The 26,160-nt window shown below is 58.5% G+C and overlaps 1 protein-coding gene across 1 annotated transcript; it reads left to right on the forward strand.

The window, feature by feature from the left end:
* Nucleotides 1–11,846: 11,846 nt before the first annotated feature.
* On the forward strand, nt 11,847–14,801 carry DUSP9 (dual specificity phosphatase 9). The gene is made up of 3 exons (XM_065900924.1): nt 11,847–12,219; nt 13,483–13,932; nt 14,190–14,801. The coding sequence occupies exons 1-3, from the start codon at nt 11,847–11,849 to the stop codon at nt 14,513–14,515; spliced, it is 1,149 nt and encodes a 382-aa protein (XP_065756996.1). The 3' UTR covers nt 14,516–14,801.
* Nucleotides 14,802–26,160: the final 11,359 nt, after the last annotated feature.

Genomic DNA, 26,160 nt, shown 5'->3' on the forward strand with positions numbered 1-26,160 from the left:
TGGCCCAGGGGTTAAGAATCCACCTGCCAATGCAGGGGACACGGGTTTGAGCCCTGGTCCGGGAAGATCCCACATGCCGTGGAGCAACTAAGCCCGTGCGCCACAACTACTGAGCCTGTGCTCTAGAGCCCACGAGCCACAACTCCTGAGCCCATGTGCTGCAACTACTGAAGCCCATGCACCTAGAGCCCGTGCTCCGCAACAAGAGAAGCCACCACAGTGAGAAGCCCATGCACCACAACGAAGACCCAACACAGCCAAAAATAAATAAATAAAATAAAATAAATACATTTTTTAAAAAAGCATTTATTTATTCATTCATTCATTTTATTGAAGTACAGTTGATTTACTAGTTGTGTTAGTTTCACGTGTACAGCACAGTGATTCAGTTATATATATATTCTTTTTCAGATTCTTCTCCCTTATAGGTTATTACAAAATATCATGGAAGGACTTTTTTTTTTTTTTTTTGGCTACGTTGGGTCTTCGTTGCTGCGCGTGGGCTTTCTCTAGTTGGGGCTAGCGGGGGCTGCTCTTCCTTGCAGTGCGTGGGCTTCTCATTGCAGTGGCTTCTCTTGTTGCAGAGCACGGGCTCTAGGCGTGCGGGCTTCAGTAGTTGTGGCATGTGGGCTCAGCAGTTGTGGCTCACAGGCTCTAGAGTGCAGGCTCAGTAGTTGTGTCACATGGTCTCAGTAGTTGTGGCTCAAGGGCTCTAGAGTGTAGGCTCAGTAGTTGTGTCACGTGGGCTCAGTAGTTGTGGCGCACGGGCTTCGTTGCTTCACGGCATGTGGGATCTTCCCGGACCAGGGCTCGAACCCGTGTCCCCTGCATTGGCGGGTGGATTCTTAACCACTGCGCCACCAGGGGAGCCCCCATGGAAGGACTTTTGAGAGTTGTTCAGGGACTTGGGCAGAGGCAAGGGTGGTGCTGAAAGGAGAGGGGCCAGTGGTGGAGGAGAGGACACGGTGATGGGAGCCGTGAGGCTAAGAAGGAGACAGCATTCCGAGCGCCCCAAGTGCCCCTTCCTGAAGATGAAGACAGCTTCTGGACACTTGTCTCCCTGTTGCCGTGGAGAATGGGGCCGTCACTGAGAGCCGGAGCACAGGACGTTTGCATCTGGGCCTTGGTGACTCCGTTCAGATGTTGGGAACGCTTATAGACTTGGGGACTCCATCTTTGATCACCCCTTTCTCCTCTGGGGCTGGTGCCATGGGGAGGCCGATGTCACGGTCACATTCCCTGTGGCTCTGGCCAGGTCCCAGTAGCCAAGCCTTGCAGGTTGACACATTGGGCTCTGTGTTACCCTCCTGGTCCCCGCCCACGCCAGCCCCAACAGACGTCCCCAAGGTGGAGGTGTAGTGAAGAGAGGCTGCCACTGCTAGAAAACCAGCCTCAGGCCACTGCTCCAGGTTTCTAACAGCAGAGACAAATGGGACCCCGGAGTGACTCATACTGAACCGTGACCCTCTGTGCCCCCCACCCCAGGTCCTGCCTTTTCTCTCCGTGATAATGAAATGGCGCTGGCAGGGGGAGGGGGCACCCAACTGGCAGGTACTGAGCGCTAAGCACCTGCTAGGTACTGGGCGAGGCCCGACAGGAGAAGGGACCCGCCACAATGCCCAGGCACATGGTGATGGAGGGAGGCAGCTCTGAGGACCCCTGCAAGGAGCTCCCGACTCCCCACAGCCTCCGGCCAAGGGGCCCGGCTCCAAGTGCAGGTCTGTGGCTGTCCCCTTCCTGCGCGCGGCGTCTCGGGGCGGAGACCAATCCCTCTGGCTCTGCTGCCACCGGGCCCTGGCCTTCCCCTCCCTCTTCTCCCCGCCTCTCTGCCTGGGGGTGCTCTCCTCTCTGTGGGAAGCAGGTACTGAGGGGTAATAGCTACTCTCTAAATTTAGAGGGGGAAAATGCCCAAGGGGGCAGCGAGGGGGCGCTGCATGGGGACAGCGTTGAGGCTAAGGGACAGTGACGGAAGAGGAGTCCTCACCTGGGCCGGGGCGCACTTGGGGCCACAGCCTGGGGCTCCACCTCGGCCTGTGTGGACGGCTCCCCAGGGCCCCTCTGCAACCGGGAGCTCTGTCCTTCCTTGCTCTGGCTGGGTCGCTGGCCCCGCTCCTGCCACCCCCAAACCTACGAGGAAGAGCAACCTGGACCTGAGCCCCGACAGCAGAGGCAGTGCTCGCTCTGGAGGCTGGGGTCCTCCGCCTCGTCTCTCTGTGCCTCGGTTTCCTCATACAGAAGGCTCATGGCCCTTGTTCCTGGCACGGTAACCAGGAGCTACTGTTTTCATTATTTAAGGGTCCCTCGGCGACAGCAGGGCTCCAAAGGGCGGCAAGTTGGCTGTGTGGCTTCACGTGGTGGGGCGCCACCCGAGTCTCCCTGCCAGTGGCCAAGTGGCTCTGTGAGCTGGCCTGGGCCCTGGGGGCCCACCCACAGTGCCTGCTCTGCCGCGGCCGCCTGCCCTGGACGGCGGTTCCTGCGTCCTGCAGCTTCACCGCCGCCGCCGCCGCCGCCATCAGGCCATGGGCGAGTCCCCGCCCTGGGCTCTTGTCTCCCTCCTGTCTTCCCTTAGCCCAGTCACTGTCAGGGGCTGACTAGGGCTTCCGGGGCCCAGAGCTGGGCCTGCAGAAGTGCTCCCAGACCAGGCCAGAGGGTGGAAAGCTCCTGCAGTGGGAGGAGAGGTGCAGAGAGGTGTTCAGTGACCCCAGAGTAGCAGTGACCCAGCCAGCCTGGTGTTAGGCCTTGGTCTGCGCGCCAGGAGCCAGCTGGGCCTCGCAGTGCTGCAAGGCGGAGCAGGAAGCAAGGCGCTCAGTCTGTCATACAGGGAGGCGACCCCTGAGGGCAGAGATGAGAAAGACCCTCAGCATCCCCAGGACCCCTCCCCGCCCCCCAAAGACAACTGAGCCAGGGCCAGGGAGCTGAAGTGAGCCCCCACCTTGGTCTGGCCGCACTGCCTGTTTCACGCATCCCTTCCTGTGACGAGATGGCCTAACTCAGGAGACACGCTCCTGGTGGGGGAACGGAGAGCTGTGGCCGGGGAGCTGGGTGGGCCACTCACGGAGGCCTTCACTGGAGCCATTGGCTCCCAACCTCCTGGCCTATCCTTCCAGCCGTGGTGGCTCCCCTCTCCTGGCCCCGTTCAGCCCTCTCTCTCCTCCCCTTCCACCGCTCTCCCGCCTCTTCCCTCTCACCTCCCTTTGCCTGTCCAGCCAACGGGCGTGGGTGTCTGGCTCTCTCCTGGTAAAAGGATTATATCATCTGTAATGTATATCCAGACACACGCGCGCGCTGCTTCTTGGGAGGACAAGGCAAGGAGAGGGAGCCCGCGCAGCTGGCCGGAGGGGGTTTATAACCAGGTTATTGAACCTGAACCTGAGCCCTCCCGGAATGGGGCTGTTAATGGCCCCCGAGGTCCCGGACCCTCGGAAATCAATCGCTGCTGCACTACACAAGCTGCCTCTTGGCCCCGCCCCCTCCTCTCCCCTCAGCTCCCTCCCGGCCCCGCCTGCCTCTCACCCTCACCCTTTCACCTGGGCTGCAAGTGCCGATCTGAGAGCAACCACTGGGCCACTCGGTTTCAAATGTCCGGATGCGGTTCTGTCAGGGGCTGCTGCAGGCAGGTGGGGCTCCGGAACAGGGCCTAGAATGTGTTCCTGAAGGCAAGGCAACTGGTAGTGAGATGCGTCTAAAGGATGCTGGCTAAAGCGCCTCTGATGGAGGAGGGGCAGAGTGGGGCCTGTTACCCAGTGGTGGAGGGACGACGGCAGCCTGGGGTGGGGGGTGTTGTCACGTGAGCACGCGGATTCAGCGGCGGATATCGCTCTCAGTGGGACCCAATGGTTGCCCAGAAATAACGCCTCACGTGTGTGTGCACCCAAATGCCGGTGCCCGTGGGGAGCAGGGTCTCCATGCAAGGACCAGGTGGGATGCGCCTCTCCTCAAAGCTCCGACTGCCTGGAAAGGGACCCAGAGTCGGACCGGAAGAAAGTTGCACCTGCGCAGCTATGGCTGCCTTCAGCCCAAGGCCCACAGTGGCACGCCCCTGGCACATTCGGAGCACCGCCCAGCTTTCTGCCGGTGGAGGTTCTGGTGGGCGAGGGGGCAGGGCCACAGAGGAGAGGGTGAGGGCTGGAGCTGGCCCGTCAGCCCACCCCGAGATTTCTGTTAGGAGCAGACAGGATCTGAGCACGTGGGCTTGGCTGCTTCGGAGACGGAGGCCCAGCTGCGTCTTCAGAACAACCTCGATTCCAACACGGTTGGCCTCTCAGTCGAGCGCTCTTCGAGAAGATTCTCCCTTTTATTCCTCAAGAGGGAACAGGTCAGGCCTGGCTACCTAAGACAAGTCCCTGGGGACGAGGAGGGAGGCACCGTTTCCCGAGGCGGAGCAGACCTGTGCCTCGGGAGCTCCCAGGACTGGCCCGGCCGTTTGTGTTGGTCTTCTCTCCCAGAGCTGGGTGGGTCTTGTTGCCTGGAGAGCAGAGGCCCTGTGGGAGGGCTGGGGTAGGAGCTTTGCAGGGGTGGGGGGCAGTATCATTCAATCCAAATGTTCCTCCTCCAGCCGTTCAGCCCTGAGTCACTAAAGTGCAGGATTGCGGGAGGCGGGGGGCTGGTTATTCAGCCTTTCCAGATACTCCTCTGTGAGTCAGCTCACCAAGCCTTTGCAGGGGGCCAACTGAGTGCCCAGGGCCACGACACGGCTGTCGTATGTCTTCCCCAAATGGGAGGATCACCAGGGAAGCCAGCCCCATCTTTTTCGGTTTCCATGTATTTTCACGTTTTGACAGATAAAATGGTCCTATTGATAAACGGCACGGCTTTTGGTACATGTTGATTTCTTAGCAAAGGCCCCCTGACTTGAGGACAGCTGGCACCGTGGAGTGTCACAGAAGCACGGCGTCGAGCGGCACGACCCACACACAGTTTCATTTGCTCGCTCGTGCGGTGTGGTTTTGGCAGTTCGATTCCACGCTGGACCCCGGGGCCCTGATGCTGAAGAGGAGGTGAAAGGTCAGCCCAGCCCAGGGCACCTTAGGCCTGCCTGTCAGATGCACCTGCCAGTGGGTGTAGCCCAGAAAGGCCCAGGGGCTCGAGCAGGGGGAGGGTTGTAAGGGTGGGCACCTGCTGAGGCCGGAAAGGGGCAAAGGGCAGGGTGGGCATGCCAAGCTCCCACAACCTGGAGAGAAACTGCAGCAAAGCTTAGCAGGGCCCTTGGAGATCATGAGGTCTGCGCCTTTCCCCAAATGTACGGATTAGGAAACAAAGCGGCCCCTCTCCTCTCTTTTCCAGGGGAGCTGACTCGGGAGCTCAAGGCTGCTGCAGACACTAGCCAGGAAGCCTGGCCTCCCTCGGCTGCCCCTCATCCGTGTGGCGGCTGGCATCCCGGCTCTGCCTACCTTCTTCTCCACGCTCTCCCGGCCTTGAGCCCGCTCGGGCCCTGTCCCTGCACTCCTGTGTGATCGCCAGGAAACCGCTGCCTCGGTTTCCCTACTTATAGCATGGGAAAGGTCTCCTCCGACTCCCAGACCGGTATAAGGACCAAATGAGGTGCTGGTGGCCTTGGGTCCGGAGGAAAGCAAACCGGGCCTGGTGACAGCACCCCCTCCCAGCCCCACCCCCAATGTCCAGCCTCCACCCCTTCCAGGCACTGAAGCCAAAATGCTATGACCGATACATGAAAAAGGGAGAAGATAGTGCCAGGGGGACCGGTGGTTGGGGGCACTTGCAGGGCCGTCAGCTGGACCTTATGCCCTATCCCCTGTGGCGGCAGGAGGTGGCTCTGGGGGCCAAGCTGTGCCTGGTCCTCGATGGGTCCCTTCGCTTCTCTTGAGGGTGGCAGGGGTGCCAGCAGAGACTCTTCGGTGCAACCGTCTCCCAGCCCAGGCCCTACCTAGGTCAGGGCCCCCACCCCACTCCGGCACCCCAAGCTCGGAGACCCCAGGCAGCGGGGCCGTTGGGGGCCGGGGGCTGCAGGGGTCATCCCGGAGAGGGGCCACATTGGGCAGAGCGGGCAGAGGCTTGCAGGTGGGAGGAAGGCGGGCGGGGGAGGTGGAGGGAGACGCCGGGCAGGCCGCGGCCCCTCCCCGCTCCCTCCCTGCGCGCCGCCGGCGACATTGCCCCTCCTGGGCAGGGGGCGGAGAAGACGGCGACGGGAGAGGAGGAGGCGGCGGCGGAGGCGGGATTTGGAGTTTCCCTCCGCAGCGGCGGCGGCGGCGGCGGCCCCTCGGCTCCAAGCGAGGCCGCCGCCCCAGGCTCCGGTGGCGCTCGGCGGCAGAGGCTGTGGCGCTTCCCGCCGCCCGGGCTTCGGAAACTTCCCGGCCGCGACGCGCGGAGCCGGCGCAGAAAGCCGAGCGGAACGGAGGTGAGCGGAGGTGAGCGGAGCACGCGGCGCCCGGGCACCCACCCCACCCCCACCCTGCCTGGCCGCCCCCCGACGTGCGCTCCTCCACCCTGCACCCCCAAAGTCTTGCCAGAGCGCACCCCACAGGGCCAACGCACGCGCCCCTAGGAGACCCAGGCACGCGCCCCTGGGAGATCCACTCAGTGCTACCACCGCACACCCCCCGTGCACATCCCGCCCGTGCACCTCCCGTGTCCATGGCCACGCACACCCCCCGACACACGCGCGTGCACAAACCATGCACCGCGGACCCAGGTCCCTGCAGTGCACACACCAGCAGCCGCTAAGTCACCATCCACTACTGTCCCCAACTCAGGCCAGCACCCATCCCAGACGCTGCCACGCCTCAGTACACACCCAGGCGCGCGAGCGCGCGCGCGCGTTCACACACACACACACACACACACACACACACACACATGCCAAACACATCCCTGCGATGTCTGCACTAACATAGCTCTCCTCACCGTGCCCCACCATCTCCAACTCCCCATATGCTCATTACAGACACCCCACCCACGTTCCCAGCCCAGAGACACTGCAATCCGCCCAGCCCTGAACAAACCCCAACACTAACCCCCACCCCAGAGGCCGACCCTCCCCACTCCCTGAAGCCAGGCCCGCTCCCCAGGCACACACCTCTAGCATCCCCAGCACGCACTCCCATACACCCCAACATGTATGCACACCTGCTGGATTCATGCTCTCCAGCACCCTGCCCCGCCCCCATCGCAAATAGCCCTCAACATCCCCCAGCACATCCCGAGTCCCTCCCACCACCACTCCCCAACACCTGGCACGCGGGCTCTAGAGGCTGCAGCATTTGGTGGCATCTCTGCCAGGCGCCTCTGGCTCGCCTTCGCAGCAGCAGCTCACCATCCTGAGACCCCCCAGGTGCCTCCCTAAACAGACCCTGAGGCTCCCCAGCGACTGGCTTGGCCTCTTCCCTAAGAGATAAGGAAGGCAGTTGGGGTGCAAGGTACCGTACTTAGATGGGGGGGAGGGGGCGGGGAAGAGGAAGGGAGAGGCAGGCACTGAAATGGAGGCGGCCCAGCTGGGACCAAAGGGGCCCCAGTTGCTGGCACGCACGTAGTAGGTGGGTTTCCTGGGGGCATGAGTCGGAGTGCCGCGTGTGCCCGTCTGCCTGTGCGGTGGGGGGAGGGCCGTGTGTGCACGTGTGCTTGTGCGTGTCTGTTGGGGGCGAGTGTGTGACCCGCTGAGGAAACAAGCAGGAGCGGTCCCCTCCTGGGCTCCCTCACGCAACAATTGGTTTCATTCATTCATGCCTTCTTTTGTTAACGAGCATTTCTTCCATGAGCGCCGCGTGCCAGGCCCTTCACTGGGGGCTGGGGCCAGCTTGGGGCCGGGCACACGCCCGCTCCTGCCTTGGAGGAACTCCCAGTCCCGCGAGGAGACCGACCGGGAAAAGCAGAAAGCCATCCCCAGCGGAAAGTGGATTTGGTGGAAAAGACAGTGGATTTGGCAGGAACGCTGTCGCTGGGAGTTCTGCCCCTGGCCATGTGACCCGGCCGCGAGAGCCGAAATTCTGCCACTCGGCCCGGCGGGAACCGTGTGTTTCGGGGGGGCGGGGGGGGGGGATGGAGGGGGAGGCGGGGCGCCGCTCTCGGGAGGCTCCAGGGACCAGAAGGCGCACGCGGCGCGCGCGAGGCCTACGGGAAGCGGCGTTTCCGCGGCCTCCGAGGGGCACTGGCTGGGCCGGGCGGGGGGCCGGGGGCGCCCGGCGGGAGCTGGGGCGGCGGGCGCAGCGCCCACCCTACGGGAAGCGCGCTGCCTGGCTCCGCCCGCCGGAGGGGGCCTGCCGAGGCCCCGGCGCGCGGCGCTGCCTCCCCCTGCCCGGCGCGGCCCGGGGAGCGGGTGCGGGGCGGGGCCGGCGCTGCGGGGGCCCGAGCGCGGGCGGGCCGGGCGAGGGTCGGGGGAGGGGGGCTTGGCTGCGTTCAGCCCTGCAGTGCGGAGGTGGCAACAGGTTCCAGTCTGTCCTGCTGCTGGCGCAGCGGGCGCTGCTGGCGCCAGGCAGCGAGCGCTCACTTTCGAGATTGAATCCCCCTCCTGAGCGCTCTCTCCCGGCGGGAGGGCTGGCCGGCAGGGGTCCGGAGCGAGGCTCAGGGGAGCCCCTCCTCGGGCGTTGCGAGGCGCAGGCCCCGCAGAACCCCAGCCCGGGGGCGGGGGTTAGGGTTTCTTGGAGCCTAGTTTCCTCTCCCCTCACCCTTGCAGAAGTTGCCTCCCTTCTCATCCTCAGCTTCCCAGCCCGGCTCCGGTCACCTCCCCCAGGGAGCCCTCTCCAGAAAGCAGGGCTAGGCAACTCAGGAGCTCCTACCTCCAGCGGGGTTGGCGACCGTCTCTCCAACCACGCTGAGCCCTCAGGACAGGGCGGGTGGGGACACGTATCTCTCCACCTCCCTGTCGGGTGCTGCCACCCCCACTGCCCACGACTCTGCCAAGCCAGACACCCCAGGCTGGCATGTTGCAGAACCCCTTGGTGCCTTCAACCCCTGCCCACCCCAGGCTCCTGCCCACAGCTGCGGCAGGCCTGGAGGGAGTCCCCAGGCTTGGGGCCCATGGGCAGGTGGCAGCCAACCTCTGTCTCTGGGAGCTAGGATGTGAGGGAAAGGAAATGCCCCCCACTCCGCTCCGGCCCAGCTGGCAACCTCTGGGAACTGAGCCCTGGAGCACAGAGGAGGGAGACAGAAACCTTGTGGGGAGGGGGGATGGCTGAAGAAGGAGCAGAATCAGGACAGGCTGCAGAGGAGGCTGGGACTAGGGGCAAGGGGACCCAGCCCAGCTGTCTGGGGCCCCTGGATGCATGTGGTGGGATTCAGCCCAGAGACCTAGACATGTCCCAGGCTGGAGGCCCACTGGGCCCGGAAGGGAGGGAGGGAAGGAGGGAGGGAGGAAGGGGGCAACTGGAGGCCCCTTCGAGGCAACCTGGCTCTCTGTAAGCTGCCCTCTCCCCAGCGTTACCTCCCAAGTTTTCTCATCTTACTTTGTGGTCCGTGAGAGGAGTCTCTGGCAGCCACACTGGACTGAACCGTCCCAGAGAGTGGCCCTCCAGTGGCTCTGCACCCTTCACTCCTTAGTTACCTGTCTTGTGGTGCTCATCCTGTGTGCATAGCTCTGCCTTCTTTTACTTAGTTCCTTGGGGTGGATTCCCAAAAGTGGCCAGAGGGTGTGGTGTTCTTCCCAGCTGTGGATGCGTAGTACCAAGTTAATTTCCAAAAGGGCCATACCAACAGAGAACCCTCTAGCAACCAGCAATGGAGCAGCAGGCCAGTTTCACAGCACCCTTGCCAGCACTGGGAGCTCTCATTTTGAGAACATTTCGCTAATGTGACAGGTGGGAAGTGTTACCTTGTTTTCTGTCGTTGTTACCTTGTTTTTTTAAATTTACTTTCCTTCCACGACTGAGGTTGAACCTTCCCCCAAGCGCCTTGGACCGACTGCATTTCCTCCCTCGTGCAGTCTTTTCTGCTTCCTTTGCCCATTTATCTATAGGAGTCTTAACCTTTTGATTGAGCTGTATGAGCTTTATCTTATCTGCTGTACATTTTCCTTCAACTCTGCTATTTGCTTTAGATGGGCTTGAAGCAGAGAAGGGACAAGACCAGACTTTTCAGAAACCTCCCCCACCTCGTTTCATTGTCTCAGCACTTATCACACCTGGTATTATCTTGTCCGGTCCCTCGGTTTATTACTGACCTGTCCTGCAGGCCTGGGAGTGCTGTGCAAGCAGCGGCCCGGTGTGTCCTGCCCGTTCGCCATCCTGTGTCCATGGAAGGTATGGAGGACACCGTGGGCCTTTGCTGCAGGGCAGGGCTGAGGGGGGTTGAGGCAGACAGGCCTGGAGGTAGGGAGAGGCCTTTGGAAGCTATGATGGTGACCCAGGCCGGTGCAGGGGGCAGAGGGGAATGTCCAGATGTGAGAGACATTTAAGTGGAAATGACTCAGCTCTTGACAAAACGAGGAGCCAGGGGTGGCTCCCAGGATCAATAATGTGGTAAGAACAGAGCACCCCACTTCAGGGCTGAGAGCACAGAGCTCCCGGGGCCTTTGGCCTGGCCTGTCCGAAGGAAGCCATTGTGGTGCCCAGAAGCTGCCCTCTGCCTGCCCAGCCCTCCAGCTAGCCTTGGGCAGGGTTCTGGCCAGGAGACAGCAGCGGGTTTCTGGTCCCGCTTCCCCCTCCCCTCCACGATTTCACTGGCATCCCATGGTAGCCAAGGCGGTGGCTGTGAGGGGCCTGTTATATAGATGGGGCCGCTGAAGTCCAGTCAGGGCACGCGATGGTCACCCCAAATGAGTAGGGCTGGAGGCAGCCTCTGGGGCAGGGCCACTGGGCTCTTGTCCCCACCCCTCCCCCTGCCTCCAGGGGCCTGACTGGCGCCGGCCAGGGGAGCTGCAGCTGGTCCCCTGCTGGGCCCCTGACCTGCCCTTGGCCTCTGCCCTGGCCCAGTCCCGCTTCGGTGGAAGCCCCGGCTCAGCGCGCCACTTGCAGGGCCCACTCAACTGCTTTCGAGGGCACCCGTTGGCTCGCTGGCCCCCCTGAGCCCGCCCCCGCCGCCCCGCCCCTCCAAACGGCAACTCCACGTCCAAAGGCAGCAGCTTCCAAGGTGGAAGCTGGGTCCCACTGCCAGGAAGCGGCTGGTGCGCGGGCGGCAGTGGACTCGGCCTCCACGTGCGCGCCTGCTCCGCTGCCCCGCCCTCTTCCCGGTGGCCGGGCTCGGGGACTCCCTGCCCGCGGACGGCGCCCCTCGTCCCGCGGTGGCCGTGGCTGGGACGTCCGCGCGCGGCCGCTCGCCGCGGGATCACGCTCCAGGTCTCTCTCCTTTTGTTTTCTACGGGGGGGAGGAGGGCAGCTCCGAGAGGTCCGGCCGGCCGAGGTCCAGCACCTCGGCACCACCTCTATTACCCGGGCCCGCCTGGCCATGCGGGAGATCTCGGCCTGGACCCCCTCTCACGCGCACACGCCCCCCAAGTCGGAAGCTCGAACGTGGGGAGTGACTGCGGGCAGGCAGAGTGAGAGACGGACGCAGAAAGGGGGTGTGGGGGGAGATGGCCGCGGCCTTGGGCCCCCAGGAGTGGCCAGGAAGGGACCCACGGCGGCTCTCGAAGGGGCCGTTGGACCCCCAGCCTTCCTCTTCTGGGGGACCTCTCACTTCCCTTCCTGGGACGGGAAGCAACGCCGAGTGGCTGCCTGGGGTGCAAGGGGCGCCTTTCTGCGTATCCTTACTGTAGGAGGGGTACGAGAAGAGAATCAGGCAGTAGAGGGGCGTCCCTGCGGGACCCTCGGCGCCCGCCTTCAGGACCCGGGCCTGGCTTCCCGTCTTGGCCCCCGGGCCCGCGCCCGTTGGCGGCCGGGCGCGAAGGACGCGAGCTCACGTCGCGCGCCTTCCCTCTCTCTGCAGCTCTCGGGGCCCGACGTGCCAGCAGCCGCGAGCCCATGGAGGGTCTGGGCCGCTCGTGCCTGTGGCTGCGCCGGGAGCTGTCGCCCCCGCGGCCGCGGCTGCTGCTCCTGGACTGCCGCAGCCGCGAGCTGTACGAGTCGGCGCGCATCGGTGGGGCGCTGAGCGTGGCCCTGCCCGCGCTGCTGCTGCGCCGCCTGCGGCGGGGGAGCCTGTCGGTGCGCGCGCTCCTGCCTGGGCCGCCGCTGCAGCCGCCCCCGCCCGCTCCGGTGCTCCTGTACGACCAGGGCGGGGGCCGGCACCGGCGCGGGGAGGCTGAGGCCGAGGCCGAGGAGTGGGAGGCCGAGTCGGTGCTGGGCACCCTGCTCCAGAAGCTGCGGGAGGAAGGCTACCTGGCCTACTACCTACAGGGTAGGTGCGGGTGGTGGCCGGCGGGCACCAGCCCGGGGAGGACCCCAGCCCAGGGAGGGCCGGGCCCCACCTTCTGAGGACATTCATGATTCATTTGACCTTGGGCAGGCCCAGCCTCATTTTGTCTAAAGTGGAGGTGAGGTTTCCCTCCCCTGAGCATGACCTTGGGGAAGTCCTTCACTCTTGGGAGCCCCAGTTTCTGAGTCTGGAAAATGGGGAGAATCTGCCCTGACCTGGCTCCCTGGATGCTCAAGAATGGAATACCCAGATCGGGCTCCCAGCCCCCATCCCATCATATCACCCCCTCCCCCAGCTGCTCAGCCATGGATGAAGGAGGCTGGAGCCACAAGAGGACAAATCCCGCTCAGCAAAGGGTCTGGAAGGGGGAGGGGAAGAGAGAGGGAGAGAAGCAGTGAAGGCAGGAGGAGGCAGAGAGCTCCCCCCTCCCCTGCCTGCCATGGTCATGGCAGGGCTTGGGGGTGGAGGGGAGATGGGCTGATACAGGCATGTTGGCTCCTTGCCAAGCCAAACACCCCCAGAGATCCAGGGTAGGGACGAGATTCCCATGAACCTACAGAGCCAGTTGTCCCCACCTCCCCATCCAGGAGGGTCATTGGCCAGTCGTCCGTTGCTCCATTCTGAATGCACAGGGACGTAGAAATACATAAAGTGTCAAATTTCCAGGCCCCCACCCCCATCCCCAGGGAAATAGTCGTTGTTTGTAGATGGAGATGTTCACTTCTTGGGACTTTGGGACCATCCAGGTGGAGCGTTGCACTCTCTCCCAGGCTCTCTGCCCCTTGGGGTCGACCTCATCCCTGAGGAGAGCGCAGACACGGCTGTAACCCAGCCCCTGGCCTCGGGGTGCTCCTGGTAGACCTGGGTCAGGAGACCCCCCAGGCAGAGAACTCACATCTGAATCTTTCCTCTCCTTTAACTGATGGCCGCTGTCCTCCCCAAGGCTGGCAGTACATCTAAACTCTGTTGAGCCCTCGTGCCTGCCTTGGCTTGGCCCTGGGGGGGTGTAAGATCCCCTTTGGTGGCTCTGCCCCAGCCTGGCGCCTTGCAGCTGCCACCAGTGCTGAGCACACCACACGGGAGACCAGTATAGGTCAGACTGCTGGCTTTCGAGTTCCCTTTGGAGACGTCTGCCAGCCCCCTCAGGCATCGGAATTGTCCAGGGTCGGGGTCCCTATCCCCAGCCAGGGCACTCGGCTACCCAGGAGGCCAGATCAACGGGATCCTCCCCTTGTCCCCTCCCAGGTGGCTTCAGCAGATTCCAGGCCGAGTGCCCTCACCTATGTGAGACCAGCCTTGACAGCCGTGGGGGCCCAAGCACAGCTCCAGTGCCCAGCCCAGTGGTGGGGCTCGGTGGCCTGTGCCTGGGCTCCGACTGCTCCGACGCGGAATCCGAGCCTGACCGAGACTCCATGAGCTGTGGCCTGGATTCGGAGGGTGCCACGCCCCCCCCAGCGGGGCTACTGCCATCCTTCCCCGTCCAGATCCTGCCCAACCTCTACCTGGGCAGTGCCCGGGATTCGGCCAACGTGGAGAGCTTGGCCAAGCTGGGCATCCGCTACATCCTCAATGTCACCCCAAACCTGCCTAACCTCTTCGAGAAGAACGGTGACTTTCACTACAAGCAGATCCCCATCTCGGACCACTGGAGCCAGAACTTGTCCCAGTTCTTCCCGGAGGCCATCGCGTTCATTGGTGAGGCCGCCCTGCACTCCCCCCTCCCTCCCCAGCCCCGGGCCTGGCTGCTGGCCTCTCCCACGTCTTCCCTGTCCCTCACCTGGGCTCCTCCAGGCTCAGCTGCCTCCCCAGAGCCCCGAGCCGGGATGGCCCTGCGGGGGCCGGGCACCACTGGAGCAGCTCCCCAGCTCGGAGGATGGGGCGGGGACTGCCAGGGACCCCCCCGGAAGGCCACCACCCGCACCTCACGCGGGCCCCCCTCTGCCCCCACCTAGACGAGGCCTTGTCCCAGAACTGCGGGGTGCTCGTTCACTGCCTGGCGGGCGTCAGCCGCTCCGTCACCGTCACCGTGGCCTACCTCATGCAGAAGCGCCACCTCTCGCTCAACGACGCCTACGACCTGGTCAAGCGGAAGAAGTCCAACATCTCGCCCAATTTCAACTTCATGGGGCAGCTGCTGGACTTCGAGCGCAGCCTGCGTCTGGAGGAGCGGCGCGCCCGGGATGGGGGCAGCGGGGGGCAGGAGTCGGCCGCCTCCGACCCACCCTCCTTCTTCACCACGCCGACCAGCGATGGCGTCTTTGAGCTGGACGCCACATAGGGCCCCGGGCCGCCCCCCAGCGGGTGCGCCCAGCCCAGCCACCCGCGTGCTGGGGAAGAGGAGGGAGGGGGCTCGGCCTGGGGGGGCGGGGAGAGCACAATACCTCATGTGGAGCTGTGGGACGAGGCAGGAGCCGGGAGCCCCTCCAGGGTGGCGGTGGGGACAGGCCTGTCCTACCCACTTGAAACATCCACGGGAATCCTATTAAACGTGCCTATGGGCCGGGCCTGGGGCCGCCAGCCTGACCCGCGCTGCTTGTGGGCGGAACCCCGCTCCAGAACCTGCCTCTTCTGCGACTGTTCCTTTTTCCTTCGGGGGGAGGGGTTGGGGATTCCCATCCCCAGAGACCATTCCAGGTGGCTGCACTCGGCCGAGCTGGCCCCGCGCCGAGCCCCCTGCGGCTTCCCCTTTTGGGAGGGCCGTGGGCCCGTTCCGGGTCTGCCACAGGGACCCACTCCCTGTCCCATCCCTCTTCCCAAATGGCTACTTATGGGGAGGGGTGCACCGCCGCCACCAGCATAGTCACCCACTACTCCTCCGCAGAGGGCTTGGGCCTCCTGGGACCGGGGGCCTCCCCGGGGACATGGCCTTGGAGGCGCAGCGGCCACCCAGCGTCCGCAGGGACAGCCCCTTTCTGGGTGGCTCCTTGCTGGGCAGCGCTAGAGGGGAGGGCGCCGGCCTGGGAGGCGCTGGGCGGCTCCCGGCCGCACATCTGGCGCCCTGACTGTTTATCCACTTGACATTTGAAAAGATGCTTTTCTTCCTCTTCCCCCAGATGTCCTGACAGGATCACTGGGGCTCTTTGTGACTGAGGGTGGTCAAGCTGCCGCCAGAGGAGATGGGGTCTCAAAGCAGGAGCTGCGGTGGGGGAGGGGAAGAAGCAGGCCTGGATTTTGCTGCTGTGGGTCCCACACAGCCGTGGTGGGTTTGGAGGGGCGGGGAAGGGGCCGAGCTGCGCACACACACGGTCATTCATTGCAGTACATACCCCTCACGGGCGGCGTGTGTGCGTGTGTGTGCGTGTGTCTATGTGTCAACACTCACACACACACCAGCCCGCTTACGGACCCGGCCCAGGGCCAGCAGTCCCCGCAGCAGGGCCATCTCACCCTTGGGAATGCACACCACGGCTGCTTCCCGTAATTGTTCCTGAATAAATGGTTTCTGTGAGATTCTAAACAGCGGGAAGCAGCTTCCTGAGCACCTTGGAGAGTTTGGAGGAGAAGGCAGGGAGGGAGACCTGGGGAGGGGGTGTGCTGGGCTGCTGGGGCACTCGCGCACCACCCGCCCCCACGTCACTTCCCATCTGGCATCCACACTGCCTGTCGGCCCGACCTCTGGCTGAGCCGCCCATTCACTCACTGAGCTCCTACTCTGTGCCCCATGGCTCAGGACCAGGACCCTGTGAAGCAGCAAACGATGCAGGGACCCAGAAGTGACCATGGGGGGTTGGTAGCTGAGCCCTGAGACAGCGCAGAGTCCAACCCAAGCCCCAGTGTGAGGAGATGGAGCTGCAGAAGGACCCAAGCTGGTGAGGGACACGGGAAAACTGCACATCCAAGCATGTGTCCCTCTGGCTGACACTGTGGAATTTGGCCTCCAAAGGCCTCGGCTGGGGGCAGGGAGAGCCTGCAGAGGCCACTGGGCCACCTGCAGTGACCTGCTCCTTCCGGCCTCCCAGCCTCAGCTCTGGCCGCCTCCAGTGCCTTCTGCACGCTAGCCGGAGAGGTCGCTCTAAAGACGTGATTCCCGGTGATGGAGACACGGCAGGAAGTGACAGGAGGCTGGAGGGTGGGTGGAGACAAGCACAGTGTGAGAAGGCAGTGGAGGCTTTGTGAGCAATGTGGACCACGTGTCCAGAGCAACCCTCCTGGTCCGGAACCTCTAAAACGTAGGATGAAGTCTAAAAACATTTTTGAATGAACGGCTGAGCTCGTGGAAAAATAAGAGAAAGTCTCCAAGGTCAGAAACAATGAGGATACTTGAGATGGGGAAATAGTCCTGGATTCTCCAGGTGGGCCCTAAATGCCATCATATGCATCTTTATAAGGGAAAGAGAGAGGCGGGAGAGTGAGATGAGATGTGGTGATGGACATGGGTCGGAGCCAGAGAGCCAGAGAGATTTGAAGATACTACACTGCGTGGAGGTTCTCCCAGGACAAGGCAGCTCATGAAGGCCAGCAGCTTCTCTGCCTAGGTTTGCAGGGGGCATTGTCAACTGAAGTAACTTCTCAGGGGCAGACAACAGGGAAGGGCCAACAGCTCGGTTCTACTAGACAGGTTGTGAAAGTGGTTCATTGGGACAAGCATATTCCTGCCTAGCTGGAGAAAGGAGAGGTCCCAAGCCATCCACACTCTCCTGACTACCTTGAGGCTGTGCACATGTATGTAGAAGACTCAAAAGGGTCAGTGGAAAAAAACCCGGGAAGGCCTGAAAATAGCCTGAAGATTGAAAGAACTCCCCTTCCCACACACAGATCCATCAGCAGAGCACACAAGCCTTAGTGGCTTGAGATGTTTGAGCACGGTTTCTGTCCAATCATTGTCTGGCCTCTAAGCTAGGCAGATACAGGGGCAGCCCCTAGAGAACAAGGCTTAAATTTTAAACTGGACTATTTCTTTTTTAACTCAGCAGAAACACCACCGACTGCACACTGTGGGGCGGGGAGGGGACAGATTTCACAGACTTAGCCCAGAAAAGTCACACAACAAAGAAACAAGTTAAAACACACACACACACGCCAAAACAACTACTTCTAGGGGGAAAGGGAATATCAGAATCCAGAGTTGATGAAAAATATTATCTAAAATGTTCAATTTTCGGACTTCCCTGGTGGCGCAGTGGTTAGGAATCCGCCTGCCAACGCAGGGGACACGGGTTGGAGCCCTGGTTTGGGAAGATCCCACAGGCCGTGGAGCTACTAAGCCCATGCGCCACACCTACTGAGCCTGCGCTCTAGAGCCCACGAGCCACAACTACTGAAGCCTCCGCACCTAGAGCCCGTGCTCCGCAACAAGAGAAGCCACCGCAATGAGAAGCCCGCGCACCACAACAAAGAGTAGCCCCGCTCGCCACAACTAGAGAAAGCCCGAGCACAGCAACGAAGACCCAACGCAGACAAAAATAAATTAATTCATTAATTAATTTTTTAAAACTATGAAATGGTTTTTTTAAAATAAAATAAAATGTTCACTTTTCAGCAAAAAAAAATTACAAGACATGCAAAGAAACAGCAAAGTGTGACGCACATTAGGGAAAACAGTCAATAGAAACTGTTTGTCTCTGGGGACTTCCTTGGTGGTCCAGTGGCTAAGACTCCACGCTCCCAATACAGGGGGCCCGGGTTCAATCCCTGGTCAGGGAACTAGATCCCACACGCTGCAACTAAAGATCCTGCATGCCGCAAAGAAGATCCTGCACGTAGCAACAAAGATCCCGCATGCCACAGCTAAGACCCGGCGCAGCCAAATAAATAAATATTTTTTTAAAAAAGAAAGAAAGAAAAGAAACTGTCTCTGAGTGTTCCCAGATGTTGGAATTAACAGAGGAAAACTTCAAAGCACTTATTATAATTACGTTCAAAGTGCTAACAGAAACCATGTTTAAAGAGTTAAAGGAAAATGGGACTTCCCTGGTGGTCCAGTGGTAAAGAATCTGCCTTCCAATGCAGGGGACACGGGTTCGATCCCTGGTCAGGGAACTAAGAGCCCATATGCCGCGGGGCAACTAAGCCCACGTGCCACAACTACTGAGCTAGTGTGCCTCAACAAGAGAGCCCGCGTGCCGCAAACTACACAGCCCACACGCCCTGGAGCCCATGCGCCACAACTAGGGAGAGAAAACCGGCACACCACAACTAGAGAGAAGCCCGCACGCCACAGTGCAGAGCCCATGCCACAATGAAAGATCCTGCATGCCTCAACAAAGATCCCACATGCCGCAACTAAGACCCTGTGCAGCCAAAAAATAAAGAAAATAAATAAATATTTTTAAAGAGTTAAAGGAAAGTAGGACAACAGAGAATCAACAAATAGAGATTCTCAATAGGGATACAGAAATTATGAAACGATAACTAAATGGAAACAATGGATTTAAAGAGTACAATAACTGAAAGGAAAGTCCTCTAGAAGTATTAAAGAGTAAGTTCCAGATGTCATAAGAAATTATTACTGAACTTGAAAATAGATCAATAATATAAATTATCCAATCTGGAGAAAAGAGAGAAAAATGATTGCGCTTCAGAGACCTGTGGAACAACATCAAACATTCTAAAATATGTGTAATGGGAGGTTTTGAAGAAGAGGACAGAAAGGCTCAGATTAAATATTTGAAGAAACAATGACAGAAATGTCCAAAATTTTATGAGAAACGTTAATCAGGTCCGAGAAGTTCAATGAACCCCGAATAGGATAAAAACAAAGAGAGTGAGTCATAGACACTTCACAGTCAAATTGTTGAAAGCCAAAGATAGAAAATTTTGAAAGCAATAGGAGACAAATGACCCACTTAGAAGAAAACCACAATAAAATTCACATCAGAAACAATGAAGGCCAAAGACAGTGAAATGACATAATCAAAGAGCTGAAAGAAAAAAACACTGTCCATCAAAAATTCTATATCTAGCAAAACTATCCTTTAAAAAAACTGAAGGTTTAAAAAAGACATTTCCAGATAAACGAAGACTAGGAGAAGTCACTGCTAGTATACTTCTTTACAAGAAATACTAAAAGAAGTCCTTCAGGCTGACACCATTTAGTGACTTGAATTCACAAGAAGAAATGAAGAGCAGCAAAAATGATTAATATCTGGGTTAATATAAGTGTCTCTCTTAATATATTTTTCCTTATTTCTTCTCAACTTCTTTAGAAGACATAAGATTGTATAAAGCAATAGCTATAACACTGTACGGTTGAGTTTATATTATAACATATATAGATGTAATATACATGACCTTAATAGCACAAAAGAGGAAGGAAGGAATGGAGCTCTACTGGAGCAAAGTCTCTACATTTTACCGAAAATTAAATGAGTACTAGTATGAAGTAGATTGTGATTAGTTAAGATCCATATTGTAATGCAATTGTTCTTTGTGGGGGGTTTTAATATTTATTTTATTTATTTATTTTCCTTATTTTGGGGGCTGCATCAGGTCTTAGTTGCTGCACACAGGATCTTTGTTGAGGGATGCGAGATCTTTTTCGTTACAGCGCACAGTCTGCTCGGGCTTCTCTCTAGTTGTGGCCTGTGGGTTTCCTCTCTCTAGTTGTGGCGCATAGGCTCCAGGGCGCGTGGGCTCTGTAGTTGTGGCACGTGGGCTCCAGAGCGCGTGGGCTCTGTAGTTTGCGGCACGTTGGCTCTCTCGTTGAGGCGTGTGAGCTCAGTAGTCGTGCGTGGTGTGCGGGCTTAGTTGCCCTGCAGCATGTGGGATCTTAGCTCCCCGACCAGAGATCGAACCCACGTCCCCTGCATTGGAAGGAGGATTCTTTATCACTAGACCACCGGGGGAGTCCCTGTAATGCAACTGTAATTCAAAAATATATAGTTAAAAAATCAGCAGCAGAAATAAAATGGTACACTAAAAACTATTTAACACAAGAGAAGGTAGTCAAGGAGGAAGAGAGGAACGAAAAGACAGGCAATATAGAGAAACCAATAGCAAAATGGCAAATGTAAATCCAACCATATCAATCACTACATTAAATACGCAGGGTCTAAACACCCCAATCAAAAATCAGAGATTCAAAAAAGCAAGATTCAGCTAACTATATATTGTTTACAAGAGAAATTTATCTTTAAATGCCTATACCAACAACAACAAGAAAAGGTCTCAAATCAATGGCCAAGTGATATACCTTAATAAACTAGAAAAAGAAAAGCAAACTAAATGCAAAGCAAGCAGATGGAAGATTAGTGCAGAAATGAATGAAATAGAAAACAGGAAAACAATACAGAAGATGAGTGAAAAGTTGGTTCTTTGAAAAGACCAGCAAAGTTGATCTTACTTAGACTGATCAAGAAAAAAGATTACCTGTTCTTTTCTCTGGCGGTCCAGTGGTTAGGACTCAGTGCTTTCACTGCCGTGGGCCAGGGCTCAATCCCTGGTAGGGGAACTAAGACTCCACAAACTGCACAACACGGCCAAAAAAAAAAAAAAAAGATTACCAAGATCAGGAATGAAATGAGGGGACTTCCCTGGTGGCGCAGTGGGTAAGAATCCGCCTGCCAATGCAGGGGACACGGGTTCGAGCCCTGTGCCGGGAAGATCCCACATGCTGCGGAGCAACTAAGCCTGTGCACCACAACTACTGAACCTGCCCTCTAGATCCAGCAAGCCACAACTACTGAAGCCCGCGTGCCACAAACTACTGAGCCCGCGTGCCACAACTACTGAGCCCGAGTGCCTAGAGCCCATGCTCCACGACAAGAGAAGCCACTGCAATGAGAAGCCCGCGCACCGCAACGAAGAGTAGGCTCCTCTCGCCACAACTAGAGGAAGCCCGCGCACAGCAAAAAAGACCCAATGCAGCCATAAATAAATAAATTTTTTTTCAAAAAGAATGAAAAGAGGGGCATTGCTACTGACCTATAAAAATGTTAAGGGTTATAAGGCAATGTTTTGAACAAGTTTATGCCAACAAATTAGACAATTCAGATGAAATGGGCAAACTCCTGGAAAGACAAAAATGACCTCAATTGACTTTAAAAGAAAGAAAATCTGAATAGACTTATAACAAGCAAATAAGTTGAATTAGTAATTGAAAATCTTCCCACAAAGAAAATCCAAACCCAGAAGTCTTCACTGGTGAATTCTATCAAATAATGCAACTGAAAACGTATGTCCACACAAAAACTTGCACAGAAATAATCATAGCAGCATTATTCACAACAGCCAAAAGGTGGAAACAACCCAAATGTCCATCAGTGGATGCATGGATAGATAGAACATGGTCTATCCGTACAATGGAACATTGTTCAGCTATAAAAATGAATGAGGTACTGATACATGCTACAACATGGATGAACCTTGAAAACATGCTTAATGAAATAAGCCAGACACAAAGAGCCACACGTCGTGATTCCATTTATATAAAATCGCAGAATAGGGAAGTCCACAGAGACAGAAGGTAGATTAGTGGTTGCCAGGGGCTGGGGGGTGGGGGCCGGATGGGGAGTTACCGCTAACGGGTACAGGGTTTTCCCTTGGGGTGATGAAAATATTCTGGAATGAGATCGTGATCACGTAAACTGTAAACACAGATCTTCCTCAACTTCTGATGGGGTTACATCTCAATAAACCCATCATAAGTGGAAAACATCCTAAGTCGGAAATGCACGTAATACACTTAACTTACCAAACATCAGAGCTTAGCCTTCAGCATGCTCAGAACAGTCATATTAGCCTACAGTTTGACAAAATCATCTAACACAAAGCCTCTTGTATCATAAAGTGTTGAGTATGTCATGTACTTGAATACTGTACCGAAAGTGAAAAACAGAATGGCTGTCTGGGTATAGAATGGTCATAAGTGTATCCATTGTTTACCCTCGTGATCAAGTGGCTGAGTGGGAGCTTCGGGTGGCTGCCACTGCCCAGCATCACAAGGACTGCACCGCATATTACTAACCTGGAGAAGGATCAAAATCCAAAATCCGAAGCACAGTTTCCACTGAACGCGTATTGCTTTTGCAGCGTTGTAAAAGTCGAAAAGTCGTAAGTCAAACCATTGTAAGTCAGGGACATTTGTATACCAAAACAACAATAAATTGTACATTTTAAAGGGTGAGGTTTATGGCGTGTGAATTATATCTCAGTAAAAAAATTTAAGTTTGAAAGAAAAGGAATTGAACAGGATATGACAGGCAAGTATTCACGAAAAGAAAGATATAGCTGCTATGCTACTATCACTGTATAAGTCGACTATAAGGCAAAAGCATTACTAGTATTAATGCGTGTTGCTCCATTTTGACCAAATGTGCAACTTACGAAATACGTAGCAATCCTAAACTCATCTGCACTTAATAACCTAACTTAAAAATACATAAGGCAGGGGCTTCCCCGGTGGCGCAGCGGTTGGGAGTCCGCCTGCCGATGCAGGGGACACGGGTTCGTGCCCCGGTCCGGGAAGATCCCACATGCCACGGAGCGGCTGGGCCCGTGAGCCATGGCTGCTGAGCCTGCGCGTCCGGAGCCTGTGCTCCGCAACGGGAGAGGCCACAGCAGTGAGAGGCCCGCGTACAGAAGAAAAAAAAAAAAAACACAACATAAGGCAATAATTGAAAGAGCTAGAAGGATAAACTGAGAAAAAACAACTGGGCCTCTACGCGGGACATCACTTGAGGCAGGCTGGGCTCCCTGGCATGAGGGGAACTATTGAAATCTCTATCGGGCTTGGGTGGGGCAGCATCAAGAGATGAGATTTTTGTATTTATCAAGAGGGGCCAGATAGGGTTGAAAAATACTTGGAAACTGTCTTAAAGCAAAAATCTCATCTGGCCACCATCCTCCCTACAGCCCTCCAGTGGCTCCCCAGTGCCGTCTTGAGAAAGTTCACCTTTCTGGGCAATCTCTAACCACTTGTCCCAACAACCCTCAATCAACCAAATCGGGTTATTCGGTTTTTTCCCAAACACTCCGTACTTCGTGTCTTGCCCACCTGAAGAGACAGGGATGGAGACAGGGGTGCCTGGGTGGAGGTGGGGTTGGGCGGAGAACATGGCTGCCACGGGCCCTGAATAGGCCTGCTTCTCTCCCAGACTCCCTCACAGTCCCCCTGCTCAGTCCACCACGACCAATGTCCATCTTTCCAGTCCCTCTTCAGCTCCCTCCGTCAGCACATCTCTCTCACCTTGCCCTCCAACATGGCCCCCAGACGTGCCCCTGCCGTCAGCCCAGGCCCTCACACTGAATCCCAGAGGGGTTCGCCCCATCAGCCAGGTTCCCATTTCACAGGGAATTGACTCAATGAGCTAGAGGCACAGGGAGTGTCAAAGGCAACAAAACCACCTGCAAGGCTGCGCTCAGCAAGAGAAGGGTGGAGAAGAGCTCCCCTGCCTTCTCCCCAAGTCCCCACATGACCTTCCTGTTCCCAGCGAGCCCTCCTCACTTACACAGAGACCGGCAGGAGGCAGAGCCCAAGGCTGCGTGGCCTTGGCTCAGTTATGCGGCCTCTATGCCCCCGCCTCCCAGTATCCAAAGTGGGGATGATGATGATGAGAGTCGCTACCTCATAGTCGAGGTTGGAGTTGATATGGGTGCCTGGCACACAGTAAGTGCTCAATAAACACTCACCACTGGGACTTCCCTGGCGGTGCAGTGGTTAAGACTCCGCGCTTCCACTGCAGGGGGCAGGGTTTCAATCCGTGGTCTGGGAACTAGATCCCGCATGCCAGGCAGCGCAGCCAAAGCATTTTTAAAAAGACTCACCACTGAGCTAACCCTTCTGACACCCACAGATTCGCTCCAGGACAGAGCGTGTGACCCACCCTGTGTGGCCCAGAATGAGGGAGACAGCTTCTCGTGACGCCCACAGGGGCTCCCCCCTCAAATCCAGTCTGGTCCCTGACACCTGGGAAGGCCAGTCCTCTGGCCCCCGCTCCAGACTCACAGCAGCTCAGCACCTCCCCAGCCCAGACAAGGGCGCTCTCAGGCCCCCACCCTGCCAGCGGCTCATCGCAGCTCAAAGACTAAGGCCCAGCTCTCACCTCACCGGGCTCCAGTCTGACCCGTCCCTCCGGCGCAGCCTCAGTACCTGAGCACCTGCTCTTCCCTGAGCCCGAAATGCTCCCACGGCCTGAGTCACCCAAAGCTTTCTTCTCGCAAACTGCCCCCCCCCAGATGGGAAGGGCTCAGAGGGATGAACGGTGACGCCGCTGCCCGACCTGGGGGTCCCCCGTCTCCCTGCTCCCAGGTGGGCAGGGTAGGCCTCTCCCCCAGGCTAGGACGTCCCTGGGGCAGGATTTTGGGGGGGTGGGGTGGAGGAGAAATGGTTTTGAGCAGCTGCCCCAGGTGCTGAAGGATCAACAGGTGGCTGATGAACGTGGAAAAATGTGACTGTGGCGCCTCCTGCTGGCGGAAGATCAAATTGCGCCCTGTGTCACTGCGGCCGAAGCTGCGGCCGGACTCTGACTCCGCAGCGAGGATGTGGCTGCAGCCTGGGCTGGAAGAGCTGGCTGTCTCCGAAGGAGTGTGGTTCCTTCTGGAAAGCTGGCTCTGGCACTCCTGATCAGGCCTCCCTGAGCAGCCAGCTGCTACCTTCCCCCGGCGGATCACTCCCACCGCCTGAGTAAGCCCACTCCCTCCACTGCAGGAGCTCCTGCGTGACAGTGGGCACCTTGGCTGGTGGGCTCAGCGCCTTGGCACAGAGTAGAGGCCCAATCAATGTTGATGGCAAAGCGAGAAAACGTGAGTGTGCTGGGAGGCCAACGCGAACAACCAAAAGAGGGGAGGAGAGCCAGAGAAGGGGACGTCTGAGGTGGCAGGACAGGAGATGACAAGGCCCTGCGTGGGGGGCTAAGGGGAGGCAGGACAGGTCGTTGGAGGTGAAGAGGCCAAGCTGTAGAGACCGGGCCAAGGTTATGGCAGCCTGAGGTCCCCCGGGCTATGGACAGAGAAAGGGGAGCTGGCGTGGTGGGACCGCATTGTGTGACACCAAAGCCTAGAGCAAAGGATGGCCTAGAATTGGCCGTGGGGACAGAGGGGGAAGCTGCCTACCCCTCGGGACTTGCCTCGGGCTCAGGGGCCTGCGCGGCTGTGCACGGAAAGGGGTGGGAGGATGCTGGGAGGAGAACTCCGGAGAGGGACTTGTGCATGGCTACCCTCCTCGGCGGAAGCCCGGCCCCTGCTCCAGCCCCACCCCCAAGACCCAGGCCAGCCCTGCTCTGGGCCTCGCCATCTCCCTTCAGGTCCCAAAGGTGGACGTGGAGAGGTGTCTTCTCCAGCAGAGGCTCTGCGATGCAGGCTGGCAGGGGCCAGTGGGCAGGGGTGACGGTGGGACAAAGGGGTGGCCAGCTCAGCCAGAACCGTGAGGGTGTTGCTTCTGCCCTGACCGGGGCCAAGGAGAGGCCCTAGGAGCCTTCCCCTCATGGGCGCGGGACAAAGGCCGAGCGGAGTCAGTAAAGGCCTGGCGCCCAGCAAGGCCGGGCTCTGGAGCCCTACCCGATCCACAATGGGGGTGTGAGGGGCAGGGGCTGCACAGACCAGAAGACCAGCCACCGTTCTTCACACCGGAAGCCACGACCCACCCAGCCCGGGTTCCCCAGGGCCTGGAGACCAGCAGTGCCAAAGCCACGACCCAGCACAGGGGTTGAGGCCCCAGCAGCGCCCTCTCCTGGCCGAGGGGCCCCTCCTCCAGCCTCAGAGACGGGCTGCAGAGCCTTTCGGTGCAAGGCGTGCTCTGGGAATGCTCTGTCCGGCCACGGCCACGGGAAGCAGGGGAAGGAAGGGAGACGGAGTGGGGGCGGGGAGGGGGGTGAAGACAGCCCGGAACTCTGGTTGCCTTCCTGGCTACAGCACCCGGGGCTCCACTCGCCCCTGAGCCCGGCCCAGGGCCCCAGAGCCACACGCAGGCCAACCTCGAGGGTGGCAGAGCTGGCCGGCTCGGCTGCCTCTTGCCGGCACGTCGGGGAGTGGGGACAGGAAGTTCTT

This window comes from Phocoena phocoena, chromosome X (genome assembly GCF_963924675.1).
Source record: "Phocoena phocoena chromosome X, mPhoPho1.1, whole genome shotgun sequence".
Classification (NCBI taxonomy): Eukaryota; Metazoa; Chordata; class Mammalia; order Artiodactyla; family Phocoenidae; genus Phocoena; species Phocoena phocoena.

Bases quoted from the DNA above. Each gene is read 5' to 3' on its own strand.
- DUSP9 (XM_065900924.1), top strand. From the start codon at position 11,847: ATGGAGGGTCTGGGCCGCTCGTGCCTGTGGCTGCGCCGGGAGCTGTCG. The intron at 12,220-13,482 runs GTAGGTGCGGGT...GTCCCCTCCCAG, and splicing joins CCTGGCCTACTACCTACAGG to GTGGCTTCAGCAGATTCCAG. The intron at 13,933-14,189 runs GTGAGGCCGCCC...GCCCCCACCTAG, and splicing joins GGAGGCCATCGCGTTCATTG to ACGAGGCCTTGTCCCAGAAC.